This window comes from Xiphophorus maculatus, chromosome 20, assembly GCF_002775205.1.
Source record: "Xiphophorus maculatus strain JP 163 A chromosome 20, X_maculatus-5.0-male, whole genome shotgun sequence".
Lineage (NCBI taxonomy): Eukaryota > Metazoa > Chordata > Actinopteri > Cyprinodontiformes > Poeciliidae > Xiphophorus > Xiphophorus maculatus.
The window spans coordinates 29,303,063-29,327,097 of NC_036462.1; the positions used below are offsets into that span (position 1 = coordinate 29,303,063).

The 24,035-nt window shown below is 41.2% G+C and overlaps 2 protein-coding genes and 1 long non-coding RNA gene across 3 annotated transcripts; 1 reads left to right on the plus strand and 2 right to left on the minus strand.

Moving 5' to 3' along the window:
* Nucleotides 1-2,135: 2,135 nt before the first annotated feature.
* On the minus strand, nucleotides 2,136-8,992 carry LOC111605836 (interferon-induced GTP-binding protein Mx-like). The gene is made up of 12 exons (XM_023324737.1): nucleotides 8,706-8,992; nucleotides 8,087-8,224; nucleotides 7,851-8,005; nucleotides 7,552-7,690; nucleotides 7,271-7,469; nucleotides 7,100-7,178; nucleotides 6,888-7,010; nucleotides 6,657-6,798; nucleotides 6,383-6,541; nucleotides 5,605-5,681; nucleotides 3,983-4,189; nucleotides 2,136-3,283 (listed from the first exon to the last, which is right to left on the minus strand). The coding sequence occupies exons 1-12, from the start codon at nucleotides 8,890-8,892 to the stop codon at nucleotides 3,023-3,025; spliced, it is 1,866 nt and encodes a 621-aa protein (XP_023180505.1). The 5' UTR covers nucleotides 8,893-8,992; the 3' UTR covers nucleotides 2,136-3,022.
* On the plus strand, nucleotides 7,963-8,808 carry LOC111605837. The gene is made up of 3 exons (XR_002751851.1): nucleotides 7,963-8,036; nucleotides 8,199-8,271; nucleotides 8,722-8,808. It is a non-coding gene; the product is annotated as an uncharacterized LOC111605837 (long non-coding RNA).
* A 1,158-nt stretch (nucleotides 8,993-10,150) lies between the features above and the next one.
* On the minus strand, nucleotides 10,151-23,539 carry synpr (synaptoporin). Its single transcript, XM_005808455.3, has 6 exons — nucleotides 23,385-23,539; nucleotides 23,181-23,246; nucleotides 12,712-12,836; nucleotides 12,367-12,565; nucleotides 12,010-12,201; nucleotides 10,151-11,604 (listed from the first exon to the last, which is right to left on the minus strand). Exons 1-6 carry the CDS (start codon nucleotides 23,400-23,402, stop codon nucleotides 11,353-11,355), a joined length of 852 nt encoding a protein of 283 aa, XP_005808512.1. The 5' UTR covers nucleotides 23,403-23,539; the 3' UTR covers nucleotides 10,151-11,352.
* Between the last annotated feature and the right edge of the window lie 496 nt (nucleotides 23,540-24,035).

The window sequence follows — 24,035 nt, forward strand, 5'->3', positions numbered from 1 at the left end:
ACAGAAAGTCGGCCATTTTGTATTGAACGTCCATTTTTTTCCTCGATTTTGCTGTTTACAGCCTTCGTATTTGATCGAACTCCTCCTAGGGATTTCGATTGATCGGCTTCAAACTCGGTCAGTCTGATCATAAGGCATGTTTGATTTAAAGTTATCAAATTGGTGAGTTTTGGAGCATGTTGAAGGGGGGTTAGCAGGGGTCAAAGTTCACCTACTCGCCATGAAACACGAAACTCTTATATTTCCTATAAAAAAACACATAGAGGGACCAAACTTTCAGTGATTGATCGTCATCGGGTGTCCTAAAATACCCTGTGGTGAAATGATGACATCACTTAGGCCACGCCCCCTGAGAACAGGAAGTGTCATGTTTTACTGTGAACGGTCGCTATCTTAGCCCTTTGACCTAATCAACATGAAACTGTGTCCAGACACAGAAGACATGTTGGTGTGTTGAGGATTCCAACCCTGACCGGCTTTGAGATAGCAGCTGGGCGTGGCGGCGTGGCGAAGTGACCTGTAACGCCGATGCCATACGTTTGCTTCTAGATTCCACATGTTTCGACCGAGCTGCACCAAACTTGGCTTGAGTGATGCTGGTGTGATACCTGAAAATTCTATGTCATCAGATTATGACGTCATCTAAGCCCCGCCCCCTCAGAACAGGAAGTGCTATTTTTTTCCTTGGAAACTTTCATCTATGGCTCTCTTGACCTAATCAAGGTGATTCTGTGTTGGATGACAGATAGGAAGTTGGTCTCGCTTGCTTTAAAGTGCCAAGAGTTTTCAATGGCGGCAACGCCGTTCGTATACGTTTGCCTCTACATTCCACATATTTTGACCGAGCTGCATCAAACTTGGCCTGAGTGATCCTGGAGGCTTGCCCGTCAATCCTACGTCATCACATTATGACGTCATCTAAGCCCCGCCCCCTCGGAACCGGAAGTGCCGTTTTTTTCCTTGGAAAGCTCTGTTTATGGCTCTCTTGACCTAATCAAGTTGATTCTGTGTTGGATGACAGATAGGAAGTTGATCTCACTTGCTTTAAAGTGCCAAGAGTGTTCAATGGCGGCAACGCCGTTCGTATACGTTTGCCTCTACATTCCACATATTTTGACCGAGCTGCATCAAACTTGGCCTGAGTGATCCTGGAGGCTTGCCCGTCAATCCTACGTCATCACATTATGACGTCATCTAAGCCCCGCCCCCTCGGAACCGGAAGTGCCGTTTTTTTCCTTGGAAAGCTCTGTTTATGGCTCTTTTGACCTAATCAAGATGATTCGGATGATAAACTCTGTCAATGCTTGCTGCTGGCTGAACCGTGTAGGCGTGGCCAAATGGCGAATATCAGTCCCTCGCCATATGCATACGTTTGGCTCTTATTCACGCATAGATCATCCGATTGGCGCCAAACTGGATATGTATGACCTTTGTTCACCTCTAAAGAGCCCAACGAGGTTGAAATGTAATTTGGCTCCACTGCGCCCCCTAAGTTAATACATCGGCCGTATCTCCTCGACGCATCGACCGATCTGCACCAGATTTTTCGACAGTCGTCGGGGAGCGCCGCCGAACGCATTCATGCCTGTCGCCCGGTGGACGGGCGTGGAAAATGCGCGACAGCTTCTGCGGCGGCTGGCGGGCGGCGGTGCTGGAAACTGCGGCGGAGCTTCCGCGGTGGGGAGCGGGCTGCGGCTCTGGAAACCGCGCGAGAGCTTCTGCGGTGGCTGGAACCCCCGCGGTGGCCAATAGGCCGGAGCGGCGCTTGCTGCGAGGGCCGCCCGAGGCTGCTTGCAGCTTTAATTCATTTTCCTTTTCTGTGTTTTAGTTTCGTTTCTTCCCAACTGCAGATGGCAAGTAAACGAAACTTAGCCACACAAAATAGAGATCGTTTTACATTTTCATCACAATAAAGGGTGGTACAATTACAATTAGTTTGAGCCTCAGTCTGTTCCCTTACCTTTTTTATTTTTTAAGAAATAAAATTATTATTTTATTATTATTTATATAAATTATAATAATAATTTTCTTATTATTTAAATAAGAAAATGTGCGAACAGAATATTCATTACACCAATCTTATAATGTCACTTTGCCGCTAAACAGAGCAGAAAATTCCATTTTCTCCAAGGATGTACAGTTTTTTTCGGTTTATTGTCTGGTGTCACACAAAAACAGCAAACAACAAAAACTATTCCTAGCCAACGGTGCATAGTTGGGTACAGAGTCATTTTGTGTTCCAATTTTTAATTGAAGTCAACATTTTTCATCTTTTACAGTTGGTCAAATGCAAAAAAAAGAAAAAAAAGAGAGAGAGAGAGAGAGAGAGAGAGAAAACTGACCTCAAAATCCATAATGTTCTGATAAGGTTAGGCTGTTCAACATTAAAAACAGTAACAGCAGCAGCTGAAAAACATTTTACAGTGATCATTAGGCAGGATTTCTGTGAATAAACTACTCACTTTTTATGATGGATCTTTGCTCAAACACAATTTATGCATGTCTGCTAGAAAGAGTGAACATGAACAAACTTTTCAGTGCTCATTGGATATTCTCCATGAAAACATGCATATTGATCTGATATAGAAATAGATCAATGGTAAAGGTTTTTGTTGTCCATTTTGTTTATTGTTTCTTCAGTACATTGGAACAAAATGTGATTTTAAGTCTCCAAATGTGAGATAAAAACAAAGAAAAATGCATTGACAATATCTACACATTTGTTTTTTTCCACAAAAAGCTACTATTTGATAGAAGCTAGCAGAGCAGGAACCCTGTACATTTCAAAATAAAGCAGCTTCCTTCTGCTAAACAATAAAAGCAGAATATTTAGATCCATAGCAAAGATTTTAAATGACAAAAACCTTTCGTTTTGAAAGCTTGGACATTTCTATAAGTTCTACTTACATAAAATAAACCACACAAAAAACCTTGCAAAAGTAAAGCTGAGAATGTATTACCACTGTGCAAAACGTCCCTTATAGCTGTTCAAAAAGTAACGTTTTTGATTTCACGCAACACACTAAGCTTCTGTTGTGCTGAAGTCGAATGTGTTCATGCTGAATTCACTTAGCACGATGCGTGCCTTGGAGAGACGCTTGATGGAGTTGTGCAGGAGGACTCTGTGGTTTTTCACGCCTCCGTCCTCCTGGAGCAGCAGCTCCATTTTCTCCTTGTCTTGAAGCATCTGCAGCATGTCTCTCTGCAGCTGAACGGCAGACTCCTGCAGCGCCTGGTACTGGATCACCAGGGGGATCTGGTCGGCCAGACGCTGACCAGCAATCTGTGGTAGACGGAGGAGAGAGTAGCGGTGTAAGATGTAGCTCTTGAGCATCGTCGAAGCACAGCGTCCAGCTTCTTGGTCTGGGAGCCAGACGTTGCATTAGCTTCTCTTAGGAATGTGTTTTATGACTGAAACTTCTTCATGACATTATCATTCTGAGATTACTAAAAGTACTTTTAAAGTAGACATTTCAAGTAGATGCTATTATTATTTTTTTGGTAAGCATCTCTCCTGATGCTTCAAAGAACCAATACCCAATCTAATCTCTGGGATCTGCTCCTGGTTGTAATCAAGCCTTTACTTTTTTTTAATGTTAGTATTGTAGTTTCTGACTGGACTGTTGTGGTCATTGTCTACTGTCTGTGACTTTTATGTCAGCCACAACCCCAGAAAACTTTTTTTTTAAATATTTGTAATATTTTGTCTATTTTCATTTGTACAAATTGCAAAACTGCATCATGGGTCAGGCCCTGTATTTTCTTAATCTGACAAACAAACCAGAAAAATTAAAACTCATAAAAGTAATCATAATAACAACATGCTTAAATAAAACCGCACGTAGCAGGTTAATAGACACAAGCAGAGGAAAAGTAACAATTTTGTTGTTGTCCATTGGCGGAAATGAAAGGTCTGGTTTCAACAACATGCAAAATGCTTTGATTAATCGTTAAATGGGCAGAAGTCTTAAGTAAGCCTTACTTGGTAGTAGGATTTCAGGTGTCTCATCATCTCCTTCAGGTTGGCTCCAGTTTCGTTGTTGTTGGGGATTTCTTCTCTCTTCCTCTTCCCCAACTTCTTGCTGTATCTGCAGTCCTGGGTGTAGACAATCAGCTCCATCTTAAACTGGGTCCGCAGCATGGACTCCGCCAAGGCTTCCTTGTCGTTACCGATGGCTTCGATCTTCATCTGAAACACACATGAGGTTTCCTGTAGACATGTTGTTCACTCCTCTATAAGGTAAAACAAAACTATTTAGAATTGCTGGAACCGCTGCGTAAATATGTAATGAGTTTACAGTGTTAAAAAAAGAGCATGTGGAGCTCTTGCCAAACTTGTTTCAACTCGATGTGTGCGAGAAATACACGTGGGGAACTCCAATTGCAGTTGCCAGTAAACAAAAAGAAATAGTCTCCAAACCACTCCGCCCTACATTCTTACATTCTTAAAAGTCATGTTACGGTAAGTCCACACCTACCGTAACCAAAATGCAAACTACTGCACCACCATACAGTACATCAAAGACCTGCTTCAGCCTTCCAGACCACTCAGGTCTTCTGGTTCTGGCCTGCTCAGAATCCACGGAGCCGGAACCAAAGAACATGGACAGGCAGCATTCAGGTTCTATGCACCACAAAACTGGAACAAACTTCCAGAAAACTCCAAATCTGCTGAAACATCAAGGTCCTTTAAATCTAATCTAAAAACCCACCTGGTTAGAGTTGCTGTTGAACCATAATAAAGGAGACATTGACCAACATCTTGATTTGTATTGACGGCAGTTGGCAAAAGTCATGTTGGTTTTCTCAATTGTTGACTGTGTGATGACGTTGCATGTTTGTGTTTTTATGATGTAAAGCACTTTGAACTGCCTTGCTGCTGAAATGTGCTACAGAAATAAACTTGAGTAATTGATTATTGGTACGGTACACAGTAACAGAAAACTTTCTTATATGGCCCCAGCTGTCAAGAGACTTGGGGTGGGCGTGGTTGCGTGTGTATGATCTTTCGGTCACAGGTTCTTTGGCTGATTCGTGTCTGCATCTGTGCCTGTCTCCCATCAGCTGATTACCTGCTGTGGATTTAAGGAACTATGAAACAGCCAGTGTGTCTGATGATCAGCCATTCTGGTGGAGTCAAGCCATTGCTCCTCCCTTACCTTCTGAGTGGAAACTGTTCATGATTCCTGTTGCTTTGCTCATGTTGACTTCTCATTCATTTCCTCCCTCACTTCTAAATGGTCTCTTCTCCAAACCCCAGTTGAATCCAAGAGACCAAGACTCCCTTTGTTGAGCACATGTAATTATTGTTGAAAATTTGCTTTGAAACTTTTTGTGTAATTACCCCCCCCCCAAAAAAAAGTTAACTGGACATGTGGCACCCTAAGGAGGCCTTTTGAGAATTTATCTTTAAACTCTAAAAGCAATACCAAAGCTTCAACAGAAATCCATAGAGCTATCTGAAGTACATGTAGACTCACTGTTTAACTTTTATTCCAGCTTTTTAAATACACTTAATCGATCAAGATAATTTATTTACAAAAATGTCTGAATATATTGAAAATTTTGATCTATGACTTAAACAAGAACAACATAAGACAATACCTTAGCAGTTCTGATAAGGTTAGGCAGGCCAACCAAGCTCCTCTGGGCCAATCCAAACAGCTCTTTCTTCACAAGTTCTTTGGGTAAACAAAGCAGACAATAAGTTTTAAATTGTATGCAAAGTCTGAGAAATTATTTGCAGTCCATTGCAATAATACTAATTTAATGAAAAGTTCAATTTCAGACCTTTCAAAGCCTTTTAATAATGATTAAAATGTTTTTTTAACCAAAATTACCTATCAAAAACAAGTATAAAAATGAAAATAAAATGGGTTTTTCAATTATATGACTTAAGTAATTTTAACTTTATCCCCTTCTGTATTTAGCAAGTAGGTTACTAACAAAAATTTTTTTCCTCCTCCAACTATTAAGATACTTCAAATATTTGAAATTCAAACCAGCCCTGCTACACAGTTTCCTATGATGAGAGCAACAATGTTTTGATTTTAAACATAGTAAACCAGTTCGATGAGCAGAATCCTTTTAAGAATGGCTCATTGTTGGAGAAATACAATACAGAACACATACAGTGAGTCATGAGTATGCTATACACCATGTTTCTTGTTAACAACTCACAAAATGTACAGACGCCATGTTGTCTCTGTTCGATACAACACTGTCAATTTGGTTTTTCGGGCAGAATGTGCCACATGTCACAGCATAATTTATGTAACACCCATAGAAAGCATCTTAGCATATTTGTGCAATTGCGGTCATTACTCAATTTCTCTGTGCATCTCCAGTGTTTGAACTCACTGGAGCATCACAAACAGCATACCTGTCACCTCCTTGAGTTTTATGATCGCAGGCTCCTCCAGCTCCTTGATCTGCTCCTTCACCATGGCTTCGAACGTCTTGTAGTTGATGAAGCCTGGGAGCTCTTTCCCGCGGTACTTGCGTTCATACTGAGCCACCTCTTTCTGAATATTCCAGTTGACTGCAAGAAGATCCAAAGTAAAAATCACATCATGTAGTACCTGGAGCTCTACAAGCAGAAAACGAAAGACCAGATTATCTTTAAGTGACGTTTTAATCGCTTCTAAATCACTTGCATGTTGTTCCGGAGTTATCGATAATTGTTTTCCAAACAGCAAACTGTTGTCTGAGTATGGAGAAGATCTTGGACTTGTATCCACATTTTATGTCCTCCCCTTTGCTGAGGTAAATGGCATCCTGTGTGAATGCCGTCACCCTCTAAGATAAAACGATGGAATGAAAAGACTCAGTTTTGTAACACTTTTACTTCCAGCATGTAAAAACTGACAGCCAGCCATTAAACTCACATCGATAAGGAAACCAAGTCTCTCAGTGCAATCAGTCGGCGGTCCACAGCCCAATTTGTCCAACTTTGCCTGAGTCTCTTTCAGTTTAGTCTCCATCTGCTTTTCCAGTTCAGGCAGAGATCTCTGTAGATATGGTCGGATGAAACTAATAGTTAAAATATCTAAAGTCATCCAAAGGCAGCTATTTAACTTATTTTAAGAGAAATATTGACCTGGATGTGATTCACAAGCTCCAGTGTGAGTTTTTCTGCTAGTTTAGGGACGGTGGCCAGACCATCATATAACAGAGTCCTTCAGGGCAAATAAGAAAAGCAATGATTTACATGTTATTCTGCAGCCTAAATCAAGTTGCTCTGTAAAATTCTCAAAATAAATACACTTACTGGAAATACGAATGATCATGAAAGAAGGCGTTCTCTCTCTCGATTGCTTCAGCAAGAGACAGATTCTCTGAAATCTCCTTCTGGCCTCTGCATTTGACAATCATGTAGCCCTTCTTCAGAGGGATGACTTCATTGCGGACTGTTTTCACCACTGTCTCCTCTGTGCCTTTGTCCACCAAGTCAGGCTTAGTCAGTATACCTGAGCGACAAGGGAGGACTTAAGCACTGAGGGATTTTTTTTTTTATGAGCTGTTAGATTTTGCAAAATGATTTCTTTTTACCCAGAGTCCTCTCTCCAAAGGGATCAACCTGTTTAGCCATGTGCAAAGCCTCTGTGGTCGCTATGTCCACATTGGATGGAACCACCACCAGACTGATGGTTTCCTGTTTTTTGATGTACTTCTCGATGAGTCTCTTTATCTGAAAATTCCAGTTGAAATATTTCAAATATGCTAAATGGTGACTACATGACAACAAGTGTGACAAATTATCTGTATACAGAAACTTATATTCTGCTAAACATCTAAACGCTTTTCACCCTATAGACGCCACCCCTCGAGGAAATGTAAAAGAGACGGACCTGATCACCAATTCTCTCGTGCTGTCCCGCCACCGCCACCCTGGCAATGCCAGGAAGATCGATGAGAGTCAGGTCTGGGACATTCGGGGAGGCGATTTCCAGAGTAATGAGTTCATCGCTGATCCCACTGCCCTTTCCAGCTATTTTATTTTGTGCTGGTCAGCAAGAAAATAGGTGGATGTTCTCGTAAGTAAACCCCTTTCAGCAATAAATTTCTGAGCAACAAAATGTTGTACCTCTTGTAATTATTTTCTCCACAGTTGCAGGACCTTTTATCTCCTCCTCATGTTCTTGGTAACTGATCTTTCCATACCAATCCTGACCTTCGTTCCTTTTCTTCATCTTCAGCTCCAGAGGACATCTTGTAACAATGCCTGGATCAACGATGAGTCAACGACAAAAGACAGGCAACATATTGATTGTAAATCAGAGTGCTGTTCTTTTCTCTTTGCGTGAGCTAAATGAAGAAGAGTTTCTTACTATAACTGGTTATGAGAAAGCTAAGTCATAATTATGAGATTTCTTTCACCAAAGTGGTGGAAATGGTCTTCCAATAGACTTTCAAATTTAATTATTTATTTATTTTCACGTAAATGCAGCTTGTGAAACTGATCATATATAGATAGGCTACCTCATGGCCAAGGACAATGGGGCATAGTGAAAGTTTCTCATTTACTCTCTGTTTGAAATTGTCACAAAAAAAATACAAATAAAAGAACGGTGGACCATCATCCCTCAATACATGCAGTTTTAAATATTTTTCCCCCCTTTTAATTCTGCATAATGAGCTCATTTTCCCACCTGAGTTTCTTAATTCCCACAGAAAGTGTCTGTGAGCGTCTTTTAACGACTCACCGCTTCCTCTTGGCAGAGCCACCCCGGACAGCGCCTCCAGCACCGAACTCTTCCCGGAGCTCTGGTCCCCTATCACGGCTATGGCAGGCAGCGCCAGGTCCTTCTCCACTCCCAGAGAGCGGAGGGAGTCGATCAGGTCGATGCAGGGACGCACCTTCTCCTCGTACTGCTGGTTCAGAGAATTCATCTTCTTAAAATGTAGAGAGGGTCGCGCTGGGGACAGTGTTGCTCGTCGGCAGGTAAAAAACCTCACTGCCCGTATAACAGGACAGAAACAGAAGCTATAAGGTAAGTTTCTATTTCCTTGGTACGTTTCGTTTCGGTGTAGGTTTTGTTTCGGTGTAGGTTTTGTTTCGTGGCGCTGTTGCAGGCTTTTAAAGCCAGGAGACCAAGTGAATTTTACTCACTGTTGTTAATGTAGTGCAGACTATAAGACGCTATTTATCTAGTTTCAGTTTTATGTTGCAGACTGAATCTTTTTTTTTTTTTTTTAAATAACATAGTAGCGTCCTGCAGCTTGGATATTGTTTCTTACTTCGTATTTTGCATTGTTAGAAAGTATTTTCAGGTATCAGAAATACTTGAAAATACTCCTATCAAGTATTTCTGATAGGAAATTAGACGCGGATATACCTAAAAAATATATAATAAAACAACATAAAAGGAGATGAAGTAAAAAAAAAAAAAAAATTCTTTATTAACATTTTAATAAAAATGGCGTTTCGGGGTTTTTTTTTTGTAAAACCCCTCTCAGTTGTTAATGGAGAAATCTGTCTCGGCGTTACATCCCTAAGTTACAGAAGGTGATAATATACGATCAACAAACATTGACTCATACTCCACCCATCTCCATCTGTTATGTGATCGTAACATACAAGTTCATGTAGATGGACAAACCAGTTATTATTTTTTGAAACCCATGTTGTAGAGCTTTCCAAGTGTTGCATGGACGTAGACCTGATCGCCGATTCTGCATGTTGACATTGTGATGTAAAGTTTTATGGAATGCAAAACTCACCATAATTCATACAAGAGCCACCACTACTGTTTATGATGTACGACTTACTGTATCAGTCAACTGACCGATTGAGTTACTGTTCAGATAGTGCAGAGATTTTTTTTTTCTACATTGGTGTACACAAACACAGTTACGCAGATTTACTTCATTTCAGCAGCTCTTGTGCATGTGTGGATGACCCCACCTGCTGGTCACAACACAACATTTTCAATTTTTCCAGATTTGTCAAAATTGGGATTTCTTTTTCCAATTTTACACCGTTTTCCACTTATTGTTTGTTTTGCATTATGATTGTTAATAATAAATTTATATTCCAATTAGCACAGACCGAACTCCAGAAGATACTCAAGTCGTTTCAGTTAAAACCGAGGCCAGAGGCTAAGCCAACAACTTCTTCTGAAAAGAGACACAAAGATGAGCCACAGAACAAATTTGTCCATCTTTATTAGTGAGTCATGGGCTTGTGCACGTTTAGATATGAGTGGCGAACCGTGTTTAGACTTTTCGATACCAGTGCAAGTCACATGCTCAGACGGTCAAAACACAGGGCTGGAAATATCATATTAAATTAACAGGAATCCAAGCATTCCATTCAATGCTCATGGCTTTACAACACTTGAACAGAACAGATGTTGTTTGTACAAAACGTCATAGTGTCATATTTTTTGGTCGTAACTATGGCATTTAGGAGCTTTTTGCAGGGCTTTCATTGTGAACAGCGTGGAAATGCTTTGGAAATGTGTGTTTTGAGTAAAAAGGAGGGAAGTTGTCAAGGTAACTTGTATGAAGAGTGGCTTCTACAGTTTACATCTTAAAAATATTCTTAAAACCGCATGGTAGCATCTGTGCAGGAGAAAATAAACATTGGAAGTCAGCGCACACGGCGGAAGTTGCATATATTTTAGGTTTCTTGTACAAACTTGTTTTTTGTGGAGGATTTTACAGAATGCATTTGTCACTTGGGATTTTATTTTGTTTTTATTTTTTTACTTATTGGCATTATCAGACAAAAAGTCAAAGAGTTGCAGCTGTAAAATAATAATGAAAAATACAAAGCAGGGGAAAAAATACCTGAATTATGAATATTATTGGAATTAGAAACACCTATTATCAAAATATATTCGTCATTACAAGAAAAAACATGACTGAATACCTGATTAGCTATCAGTGATGTGTCAGAGCAGAGTAAGTTTTGTAAACTTTTACACTTAGAATGCATGTTTTATCTTGTTTTTGTTTTTTTTCTTTCCTGGATTCACAGAGACCTTACTAGCACACAACGTCATGCACTTTAAAACTTTTACAAAGAGCACTTTCCCGTCCGATACAGAGTGCAAACAAACTACTAGAACAGAGTCGGCCGGTCAAAAAAGGAACAAGTCGAGCACGGAGAAACTGTTATGCGTTTCAAACTACTAGAAGGACAACATTCAGCTAACACAACCTCTGAAAGAGAAAGGGTGAGGGACTACGTCTAATATTTTGTTCTACGATACCCAACTAGATTTTTTTTTTTTTTTTTTTAATCTACAGCAGGTGCCCTCTGACTCCTTATGGCCGTCTTTCTTTTTAACAGCATGCCCAGCCCCTGACTGCCTTTGTTTGAAGATGCCGAAAGACAAGTCACGGCTACATCTGATTGGAGTAGGAGGTGGGCCCTCCCACCTGGCTGTACTCGGACGGCTGGTCGAAGCTCCCCTGGGTGTTGTAGCTTCCCGACTGGTCAAAGTCGCCCTGGCCGTAGGGCTGCTGGTCGAAGGTGCCGGCCTGTTTGTTGGGCGCGCTGCCTGCCAACCTGGAGCCACCCTTGTGCCAGCTGGTCTCCTTGAAGACAAACCAGATGTTTCCAGCCCACAGAACAAAATTGAGAAATCCAAACACCTGAGGGAGATAAAAAGGGAGAATGATACTTGGGCAATCATGGACCTTGAATCGTGAACCCTGATTTTTTTCCCCCTCAAACTATAAGCAGGCTTTATTGTAGAAATAAATGACAAATAAATCAACTATGTGACATTTTTATCACTTGTAAAACTAAAAATTTGGTCTACATGATACGATGCCCATCCAACAAAGTCCTCTGAAAGAATGTGTTAATGAACATAAGAGTTCGATCAAGAGGACTGATTCAGTCAGTCCTATTGCAAGACATTTTAATAAAATAGCTCACTTTTTATTCTGATATTGACAGAATTTAATCTGAAACCTTAACTCTAAATGAAAAAAAAAAATCTTGTTTCTTTTCTTGTTTCCCAGCATAATAGCAGACATGGTTTTTAAGCTTACCACCGAGGTGTTGAGCCCAGACCACCGAGGCTCGTGCAAAGAGCCGCACTTGTTAGTCGGGTCTTTGCAGGCTGGGATGAGAAGCTGCACCTCGTCCGGATCAGTGGCCACCTTCACGTCAGCCAGGGCCTTGGCCCAAGCAGAGGAGCTGACCAGCCACATGAAGGAAAACACCACTGTCACCACAAAGTCCTGAGGGAAACAAAGAAGAACTCAGTTTCAACAGATTCACCGAACAAAAAGAACTTTTTTTCTTTTTTTCGTTTGTCAGGAAAAATGTATTTTCAATGGTGCGTTCACTTGTAACAGCTGACATAAGATGTGAAGAAATAACGAGTAAGAGTTTATCATACTCACAATGAGCGGCCTTTGACTGTTTTCGCGGTACTTATTTAGGAAGAAAATGTAAACAACAGTGGCCACGAGAGAATACAGGAAGGAGAAAACGGCAATGGTGACGAAGAACTCAGCAGAGGAAGAATAATCTCCGGTGAGGAACACACGCTCTGTCCTCATGGCCTCACACATGGGTGCTTCGAACGACACTTGGTGCAACCTGCCGCACACAAAGGGATGTTGTACTTCATTATCACCCATGAATATTAAAATACAGGGTCTTGGCCCTGAGAAAATATCGCGACTCTAAACAACGAAGCACACTCTCCAACTCACCCCATGAGTAGGAATGTGCTCAACACTCACCTGAAAGGATAACCAAAGTCAATGCCGATATTCAGGTCGCTGCTGGCCTTCTCCATGCAGTCCACACTGACCCTGAGCTGCCCTGAGTAGCCACCACATGTGGCGAAAGCGAAAATGGCAAAGAGCTGCAGAGACACGTCAACATGTAAGAAACACTGACCAAAGCAACAGATCAAAGGCTGGGAAAGCATATAAGAAGTAAATCCTTGGAGAAAACCTGCTAGACGTTGCTAAGGACAGTGCTCGAGGTTCACATTACAGCAGGACAGAAACGATTCAACGTGAAGTCAGAGCAACAGTGGATTAGTTGAGATCAAAGCAGTATCGTGATGCGGTACAACGGCCTAGTCAAAGACTAGAGCTCAATCCAACCGAGAATCCATGGCAAACTTGAAAATTGCCGTTGACAGATACGTCACATCCGGTCTAACTAAGCTAGAACTAATTTGGTGAGAAGAACGGGAAAACGCTGAGTCTCTACATGCCACTGCACCGTCACAAAGGACTAAGAAGACATGTTTTTTTAGATGTGGCTTAAAGTTCCATTGGAAGTGTGAACAGGAGAACAAACCAACGATTAATTTATCTCCTCTAAGCAGAGACTTGTGAACTACTTCACACTGGTAAAACTGAAGGGCAAAGGGCAATTTTCAAAGTCAGTGAAATGAACAGAGCCTTCATCTAAATTAACAAACATGAACATGCAGCAAACAAACAAACGAACACACGCACCCCGCACACACACACACATTTCCTGCCCTCAGTTTGCTCTCTTAGCCTAGTTGCCCATATAAACCCCCCACTGCCTCAAGAGTTCTCAAAGCCATAATCACCATAATCAGAGCTGATGCCCGGTTTGCATGAACTGCTCCTTTCCCATATCATTGGCAGCTGGACGTGCAGCTTGCCAACAGCTGGCAACGCTGTTTATCTCTCAGTCTGAGTGAACCCGAGCCACTGGAGGGCGCTGTCGGATCACTGACAAAAAGTAAAACGTATGCCTGCCATCTCAGAGACAAAGCTTGAACACAGAGTCAGTATCGCTTCACCTACCGAATTAAATATCAAATGCTTAGTTGAGCCTCTGCAAGTGTACCAGGCCCAAGACTAAAACACCAGGAACCACAGAGTGACCATAACAGACCTGGGCAGCACACCTTCAGCAGGTGGCATTCAACGCTGACAGTTCAGGATCTAGACGGTAAAATATAGTAGTGCATTAAGGAGACGGCTGCTGGATTCATGCCTTGAGTTACTATGCAATCATAAGACATAAACATAAGATTTCCTCCATTCAACCTTTTATTAAAATGAAAACCTACACATTTTAGAACCAACTAGGGAGCGTTACCAGAATGAAGCCACGAGGTTCTCAAATCTATCTTGTTGACTTAAAATTGGTATTTTCCCCTTTGACCCATAAGTTTGTTGTGTCTACATTAGTGTCCTTTTAACTAGAGTTGCTTATTACTTCATCTCCATTGTAGTGGAAAAAGTATTTGGTGCCCTACAGATTTATTCTGTTTTTGCTTTTTCTAAAATCACACTGGAAGGTTTAATTTTTTTTTCTTCAAATAATTAATAAAATTGCTCCAGAAACATGATACAGTGGCTGTGCTATCCATATTCCCAGCTTGAGCTTTATGTCATAAGCCGATTCAACTTCGAGCTTTTCTAGTGGACCGTTTTTCTTATAAGTAGAAAGCTTACCTAAAAGTTGGGAACAACAACCCAATTCCTATCAAACCCATTTAACATCGGGTATTTTAAAGGTTTCACGATACCGTGAGCTTCGACAAGTTTCTCTGGGATCTTGGAGAAGAAACGGGCCCACAGCATTATACATCAATACTTTCAAGAGGGCAAGAGGTGATTTTTTTTAAACTTAGATACCTAAATTTTGTCAAAGTGTGTCTTTATAGCTGCACTATATTGCTTTTACAAAAATATGCTACTTACATATTTGTTGAGACTGTCACCATGTCGTGGCAGCATAGTATGAGACAGGTAGTCAGTGAAAAGATCGACCTCTTCCACCTCCTCCCTGAGCCACTATTGCCGTCTGAAGAAATGCATCACTCCTGGTCAAAAGCAACCAATCAGAGCCAGGAGGAACCCGCTGTCAATCACCCTGGTGCACGTGCTTTTAAATGTAGCCATGCTAACTAGCTTGAGCATTCACGGCAGGTTCCGGTTTGGGGAACTAGCGGTAGTGTAGCAGAGAGCAAGGGGGAATATGTGTACACGAGGATGATTGACAGCGCTAAGACCCTCCCCTTCGCTCTGATTGGCTGTTTCTGATGGAGCTGTGTATTTATGTTAATGACAGCAGAACAGAAGGGAGGAGGTGGAAAAGTTGGATTATTTCTGTCTCATGTTATACCATCACAGCATAGTGACAATTTTAACAAATATGTTAAAGAACATTGAAAAAAAAAAAGAAGCTACATACTGCAGCTTTGACTCAATAATCCTGTTTTTGTAGCTTAAAACTTGGTCGGCTTTTCAAATGACCATTAGCTAATGATCAGAGGAGCTTTCAAAGGAGGTAAACATGAGTGTGCGGTGTTGATGCTGTGTAGGCATAATCTCTGATTAAAGCAGCCCAGATTAAAGCCAAAATCTTAATAATAAACAACAGACTCTCATTAGGGTTTGTTGCCTGCAGCTTTGGGCCTCAGGTGGAGCCGGAATGCCGCATACATGGAGCACAGCTGGAACATCTGCAGAAAAACCTCCAAACTGTTGTGGCTTGTTTACCCACAGAGACGAGTGAATGACAGCGCAACTGAAATCTCCCAACGAAAGATGATGCAGAGAAATCAAATCCAGGAAAGTGACCAGAAGAGCGAAGGGAATGAAAGCTACCGTTTAATTAACCACAAAGAGCCGCAGATAAGCATCTCTTTCACGCTCTCTTTCAGCTGCCTCGTCCTTACTGTGATTTTTTTCAGCTCGGGTTTTTAGCCCCTCTCATTTCTTAGCCGGGGCCTTTGAACAGGAGAGCGTGGCATTGTGGAAGGAGGATGGATGCTAAGCCTCGCGCCCCTGTGTGTTTATCTGCCTCTCCCAGCTGGGCTCCTCAGGGAACAAGAGATAGAAGGAGAGAAAAAGGGGGGAGGGGGGGAGCTGGGAGGTAGAAGAGGAAAGCTAAGGGGAGAAATAGATACAGTGGAAGGGGCGAATAAAGCGGGAGCGCAGGAATTAAACAGGTCTGCAGTGTAAACAAAGCTACGAAACATCTCAGTCTTCCCTCATCTCTACTGACCTACATGGCACCCAAACGCTCCAGTCTAATGTGAAAGTTATGATTTGATTTCATGGCAAATCAATGACCTGAAATACACACACACACACACACACACACACGCACACACACACACACACACACACACACACATATATATATATATATATACACAGTATATATAAAAAGAAAAAAGACCACACACACACTCACACAATCGGGTGACATTATCTGCAGATTTTAATAAGCGGACAAAGATTTTTTTCTAATATTTGAGCTCGAGCAAATTAAGAAGCTAAAAATGAGACTCACTACAACACTGCCAGGTTTTCTTTGCTCACTAACACCACCTTGTGATGGTTTCCATCATTGTGCTGTCACAACAAAACAATATCAAAGAGCAGTTGTTACCAATAAACAATCAAATGATTTTAAAAAATCCAATCAATTCATATTTTGTTTGCATGTTCTGTCTATTTCAGTGGCTCCAACTTCGTACTTCATGGCAGCATGGTCTGCTAAAAATGTACATTTATTGAGTTTCTTTTGGAAATTACTTTTTTTCTGCCCCTTTAGAAGAAGGATGTAGTTTATAAAAGGTGCAAAAGAAAACAAGTCTTCAGTAAAAAGCTGTGTGATCAATGCTACACTGGAAGACAGTAGTTCAAAATAGGTAACTCATTTAGAAGCAGCTAATCCTTTCCTGCAAAGGAAGCTCTGTCAGAAGTACAGACTGACCTTGCCTCTCTGTCTCTTTGCTCCACTCAGCTCTAATGTTGACTGACCACAAGAAAGTGGACATTTATTTTAGTAACTGGGCCTTTAGTGCCAAAGGACAATCACTACCCATATCCGAATAAAGCTGCATGTGACTATTTTTCTGCATTTACAACAGTTGGATACATACAAAAATTAGGTTGCATTTGTGTCCTTTGGACCGCAATTTTGATCCCAATATTTTTGTTGCACATTCTACCCAGTTAATGTACAACTGTGTCAGCAGTATAATTAAAATTCAGAAAATAAAAGTGCAAAAAGCATTTTAATTATGAAAAAGCTGCATTAGCTACAAGTTCCATTAAGTAACTGTTGGATCTGCAAAAATTATTAATTTATTTGATCACCATCATCACAAAGGGAGTAGTTCTTATTTTTATGCAATGATAAAAGATGTGATAATCACTAATTCCTCGTGCAAACCAGAGTCTATTAAGGAAACTATATAATTCAATATAATTCAGCTCATTTGCATAACACTGACACATAGCAAATGTTGTCTCAGGGCACTTTACAAAATAAAAGCTACTTATATAGAAACAAATAGTCAGTCCAATCCAGCCATACCAATAAATTCAAAGTCAACATCCATTCTGTTTATGAAGTTGAGCAATCATGTCTCGCTTATTATATCAGCTGGATTTTATTTATTTTTTTAATCTAAGGAAACCAAGCTGATTGCAGCCAGGCAATGACTTTGCAGCAATTCCTCCTACTGTCATTTTGAGTGCTACATAGAATAACAGTGGGCTGTCCCTTGGATGGTGCCAGCAATCACTCATTACTAAGCATGCACATCATCAATATAGCACATTTTGTGTTATTCTATGTTTCTGGCATGTAAATGAATGATCTGTGGAACACCACATTTCTGCACTTCTTGCATATATAAAGAACGAACAGCAGTGCTCTCCCTTGAACTGGGTGGGATATGTCTTGTCGAGAGAGAACAGGTAACCTTTCTCTGTCTGACACAAAGAGGAAGTAGCATCCTCTGAGGGTCAAAGGCGAGAAAAAGGCCGCTCAAAGACCTAATGTGTCGGGGAAAGAGAACATCTTAGATTATTAATATCTCTGCATCAACGCATGTGCATTTAACTTTTATCTGATTTTTAATAAATTCAAAAAAGAGTCTATCAAGGAACACACCTTAACGATGCATTAGTCAAGAAAAAATAGTGAGCTTTCAGATTTGATTAATTTAAATCTAAATCTGATTATTCTGTATTTGACTTGCTGGTCATCAGACAGGAACAATAAAGGAAAGAATTGTCGTCTATTAGCAGCCTGACTGCTGAGGTTTATATGATGAAGCTTTTGTGACAGTCATATGAAATGCCATCATCTACCAAACCTATTTTAAGACAATACCCAGAGAGACGTGAAGAACATTTCTCACCTTTCCCATTATTACTAATTTACTCTATGTCCGCCATGGTGTTATTCACAGCCCTGAACCCAGTGGGTACTGAGATATTTGCCTAAGTAGATAATAAACATCATCTCCTTCAACATTTTGACTAGCTATGTGCTTCTCCAGCCGTGTCTCTTCCTGTCGCAGGGAACAGTTATTTCAGTGGTGACAAACAGATCTCTGACCTGGCAAGTCTCTTGCGATATCTGTCAACAGCTGTCGCTAATCTCACTGCATCTCCCTTTGACTTGTTTTTGTGTGTGTGTGTGTGTGTGTGTGTGTGGGCGTGCACTGACGCTTGTGCACAAAATGCTTATCATATCCACTTGGCACCTATGGGATTAAAGGCTAGATAGTGGCACATCAAAGAAAGTGGCAGGACAGTAAACAACAGACAATGTAACATATAAAATCCGATATGGTTGTAACACGTAAAGATGGAATCTGATGCAATCTTTGATTTAATGTGGTGCTCCTTGTCCAACAGCAGACAGCCCTTGAAGTGACACAATCCACAACAAATAAATAAAAGCAAAGAAAATAACACTGGAACTTCGTGTTAAATCTAGCACAATGTGCAGTTCAGATGTCTTTTCAGACAGTCTTATCGCCAAAAACCACAAAACAGAGGCAATGAAAAAAATGTTAATAACCCTTTAGTTTTTGCACACAAGATTCTCCAACCACCCAGAGGCAAACAAAGCTGGTGTACAGTAAGGTACTCAGGATGACATCATACAATAGTTGGTCAGACGCGGGTTTGGATGGGAAGACCACGATTACTCATGAATGAGACTCACAGTGGACGCCCGGGCTTTGCCCCGTGAGTCACAAGGCCTCATGTAGTGTACTTGTAGAGCTGCTCTGTGCGACAAGCTTCAGCAGCATGGCTATGTTTATCATTTGCAGTCATGTGCGCAAGCAACTGTGCAATTCTCTTTTTTTTTCCCGTCCCTCTCTCTCTCTGCTTCTTTCCTTTCACTCTTCAGACGCATAAGCATGAAGCTGGAAACGGTGAAGAGTTTGGGCACATCTCAAAGGACAGCTTCTGCATGAGTTGGCCAACACGGGAGACGAGGGGGACCTCACAGCTGTTTGGAGCAGAATATGCCAGCCGCTGATGGCGTGCCAGCAAGAACAAGATCCGCGCACACATAAATAATTTTTATTTCTTTTTTCTATTCGAAAGGGCCCACTATTGATATAATGGATCACCAAGCCTCGTACTATAACGCTAACCCTTAAAACTAAATTCCTAACCTCAATGCTTAGTTCTATTCAAAGACTTAAATCTAATAGTTTGGTATTTTTGTGTGTTTCAGAGATATGACAAAACAAGTGTACACATAGTGCATTTGCCTGCAGGCCTGACTAATGAATTCACATTGTGCTTGTGCAGATCCAGTGCTGACTATTAATGCAGGAAACCAAGACATGTAGCATTTTACTAGGAAGTCTCAACTATAGTTAACATAACCTTTTAAAAGCCCACTATTTGTCCACACAATCAATCAGACGTACAGTCCAAGGTTCATCGTCTGCAAACTAAATGTCATCCGCTGCCTTTATAAAAGCCTTCAGTGCCTAAGGACGTACATACAAAGCAAACCAGCACGCGTTTCCACTGATCAGTTACTGTTTGTAGAAATGTGCCACGGGGATTAGGATTATAGCACGTGGTCATAATGAACAGGAAATACTGTGGCTGATTTTTGTGGCGTTGCTAATGACTTCAGAAAGGTGATGTCAGTGTAAAGGAAAGCTTCCATTTGAAACACAGTCTGAAAATGTCTCGTCTGTCTGGAAGAGCTGAAATTCACCAATCATTACAGAATCCAGCTATTGCTCCAAGCTGTCCATTTGTGGGAGTTAACTGTCAGCAAAGATGTCTCAGTTCTGCTGATGGGATGCAGCCATGGTCTGGCCAAGGTAGGCTCCAAACAAAAGCTCACAACTGATTAAAACCATAAACCTGTTATATATCTAAAGGAGTTCATGTGCTAATTTTAGTGATGGTAATTTGTACACGCTCACTATGGTCTGAAAAGGGGCCAGTGTAATACTCTAACACTGCCCTTGCAGGTTCCTCACATCACATTAACAGTAAGACTGCAATTTTGGCTCAAATGAAGACAAACTACAAATGATTGGAGAAAAGAAAAACAGGATCACGCCCGTCTTTTCTTATTAGAGAAGAGCAGCTTATAGAAAAAAATAACCACGGGTGTCACAGCAGAATAAATATGAATTCTTGACCTTAATTAAAATAGCTAGTTGTGTGTATACTGTATGAACCCGCAGGCCAACAGAGACACAAAGGAATATTCTCTTTCTGGGGAAGACAGACGGAAAAGAAGTAAAGGTGCTGCACTGAAAAGGTCACTTGCAGTGCCAGAAATGTGAGGAACGGAGGTGGTGTGTGCTGGGGGAGGCAGTGAAGCTCACATAATGACCCACACTTCCCTTCGCACGCAAAGAGTAACAAGAACACAGACATGTGAGCTATGATAGAGTGTTACGCAGCTTGTGATGTGTTTGTTCTTTTCTTTTGGGTCTGACGAGGTGTGGGCCCGTTTCCATCCACCCGCCCATCCATCCAAGGTGTTCCCAAATCAGAGGGGAAATATAGTCATGCCCAATGAGGAGATGAATCGAAAACGTCAAAAAAGGAATTGGCCAGGAGGAATCCTGATCTGATGCATGAACCACCTCACCTGACTCCTTTACATGCAGGAGAAATGCCTCTACTTTGACTCCCGTATCACCTTGTGGATGAAGCTAATTTCAAACACTCCTGATCACTCTTTGGTTCATAATTCATATACAATGGCCAAAGGGGAAGGTTTGAACGTGGACGGTCTGCTAAACTAAGAGCTTTGCTTTCTGGCTCAGTTCTTTCCTCGGTGTGACAGACAAGAGTAGCACCTACCTCTCTGGAGATGATCCATCATCCGCTCCATTCTAGAATCACTTGTGAACAAGACACTTGGATATTAAACTCTCCCACAGAGCACCGGCCTATGATTCCACCTTTTTACCAGCTCAGATCCATGGCTTCAGACTAAGAGGTCACAACTGCATCCTGGCTGCTCCACATTTGACTGTGAACAGCCCCACTCTATGCTGAATTTCTAGGCCTGAACATACTAGCAGAACAACATCATCATCAAATGCAAAAACAAAAAAAAAGAGTCCTTGGCATACTAAGGTTTTACTAATTCAAATACTGAAAAAAAAGTGTATGCTACATAATTCCTAGATTTTAAAGTCCTTTGTGAGATGCCAGAAAAAGTGTCAGAGCGACCAGCGTTTTCTCTGGCTGTATGCAGCGTAGAGTGTTGCAGTGCTAACCGTCTCGACAATGTTGCTGTGGAATGCCGGTCAGCCGGCTGAAAGTAATTCTTTTCCTCTTTTAAGATACTACTGCCTGATCGACTGGTAACAGATTGTATTGTAATGCATTGTGACTGTTGATCTAACTTTCAAACTACCCATTTGATTAGAAAATGTGCAGGGAAAATGAAAAGGTCCAGTAGAGAATAACCCACGAGTCAACAATTATTTAGGTAGGAAAATGACCAAATAAAGGGCACCGAATCCAAAATGTTACATAATGGCCGGCCACAATGATGCAGGATAACTCTAGGCAAAACATGGATCCCAGATATATAATGTCTACCTTAACCTGTCATTTGAGACCAATTTCAGACCAAGAATGCCCAGCTAGATGTTCTGATAGACGTTGTATTACGTTAACCTGTCGTGTTCTGTGTTTTCTGTGTGTTAATTTCGAGTTTTCGGTGTCTCTGAGTCTCCGTGTTGTCCTGTCTTCCCCTTGATTGCTCCCAGGTGTTTCTCGTTCCCTGATTGCCTCCTGTGTATTTAGCCTCACCTGTTCTTTGTTGGGTCCTCGTCTAATGTGCGTGCTGCCTGTTGTTTGGACTGTGTTTTTTCTTTATTAAATTCAACTATTCATCCTACCTGGGTCTACAGCGTCTGCCTCACCACCCCTCACCGCACCGATTCATGACATAACCAAAATGGGTTCCATTCAAAAAACTCATTTTGAGCATAGCCTCACATAGTATTCATAAGTACTGAGCAAACTCCATATGGGACCCATACACACATTTTAGCTGGGCACGAATGCTTTCTTTGGTATGATTAAATAGGTGCATTTTTTTTTAATCAAGGCCACCAAAAGAACTGAAGTTCTCTTGGTGGCCTTGAGGAAAGTCTGTTTCAGGGCAGTCCCTGCTGACAGACGCCTGTAAACTCACCTTAATTGGTTGAAACTGAAAGTCAGATTCGTCTGTTCACTTCATACAACTGTAATAAACCCTCATCTTTCTTCAGCTAATGAAAACTGTGATTCTCTTCACACTTGCAAAGCCTCACACACACATACACACAGTATCTGGGCAAATGCTGAACACCCTAGTGGCTACAGCAATTTCTCTAAACTCACATCAAAGAAACTCACTTATCGTTTTTTTTTTTTAGCTCCAGGCTTCTGTGCACTGTACAGTAAACACAGAGTCAACACAACCCACTGCCAGACAGAGAGGGGTGGCTGTAGTAAAGCTTTGATTCAGTCACAGCGAGGACGCCCAGTGCTCACTGGTGATTCCCGTTATATCATTTCTTTTCACTCGGGGTAAAATGGGTCATTTCTTATAGGCTGGCGCAAAAGGAAAAAAAATGCACACAGTTTGCACACCTATTCAGCAATAGAAAACAACGATTGAATATATGTAAACATAAAGGTCTGGTCACAGCGAATCGGATTTGACGAAAATGTTTGCGCGTAATGTGTGCAAAAATCCAGATGCGTGGAAAGTTTCACCATCCATATGCGCGAATTCAATTAAAAATAATCCCGTTTGCTCCTTGCAAAAACAACAACAACAACAACAAAAAGCCTGTATCTTCATTAGAAGCACACACGTGAATTGGAGTGTAAAATATTTACGTAATTCCATAGCAAAATGAAGTTATTGCACGCAAATAAACAATGAAATTTCAACTCACCCATTCCAAAACACGGATAAATCCCAGAGGCAATTTGAGCACCTGAAATGTCCCCACCGATGCCAGCTGCACAGAGACAAAGCGAGCGGATGGAAACGTTATTTTCACCAATTAATGGACTCACCGGCCAACTGAGTTGTAATTAACCCTCAGGGCGTTCATGTTACGCGTTAATCCGTTCAGTCCTTCAGCGTGTTTCCTCACCTGGTTAGCGGTGTCCATGTCAGCTGCAGAAAAATATATTTGATCGTTGTCAGAAATGAAGCGAAAATCTTGAACCGCAAAATAAAAAAGCCCCAAAACAAAACCAAGAGACTCGACTGACGTATCTGCCGCGTAAACACAGAGGGGGGCTCTGAGTCCGACTCCGAGCGGAAAAGCCCGAACACTCGTCAATCCCCCCCGCCCCCCCGCACCCCATCTATTTACCTCTTTATAATGAGTGAGAAGAGGTCTTTTGCCATGGAGACACTCAAGGAGGAGAGAGGGAAGGCAGAGGAGTGCGACTTCATCCCCCCCCATCGAACAGATATGGAGTTTAATCTGTTTATTTTGTCAGTTGTAGTGTTCAATTTCCACTTCTATATATTTAGTTAAATATTCAGTGCCTATCGGTTCGTTGACTGGGATGTTGAAAGCTATTCTCTAAAACTAGTTGCTCAAAATATATGGAGCGACCGCAATGTCAAAATGGTATAAATAAATAAATGTTGATAAAGAGTTAATTAACTGTTTATTCATCTCATAAACAAAAAAATAGCATGTTGAAGTTAAACTATATTGTATTACAGTAATTTTCAGAAACGAAAAGACAAAAAAAACACAAAGAAAGTAAATTACACAGCACTGTATGCT

What these genes read in the sequence shown, in the direction of transcription:
- LOC111605836 (XM_023324737.1), bottom strand. Translation starts at nt 8,892, where the DNA reads ATGAATTCTCTGAACCAGCAGTACGAGGAGAAGGTGCGTCCCTGCATC. An exon ending in CGATAACTCCGGAACAACAT is followed by an intron (nt 6,542 to 6,656) that starts GCAAGTGATTTA and finishes ATCTTCTTGCAG; the next exon opens with TCAACTGGAATATTCAGAAA. An exon ending in ACCTGAAATCCTACTACCAA is followed by an intron (nt 3,284 to 3,982) that starts GTAAGGCTTACT and finishes CGTCTACCACAG; the next exon opens with ATTGCTGGTCAGCGTCTGGC.
- synpr (XM_005808455.3), bottom strand. An exon ending in TTATCCGTGTTTTGGAATGG is followed by an intron (nt 12,837 to 23,180) that starts GTGAGTTGAAAT and finishes GTGTCTCTGCAG; the next exon opens with CTCTTTGCCATTTTCGCTTT. An exon ending in CTGGGCTCAACACCTCGGTG is followed by an intron (nt 11,605 to 12,009) that starts GTAAGCTTAAAA and finishes TATCTCCCTCAG; the next exon opens with GTGTTTGGATTTCTCAATTT.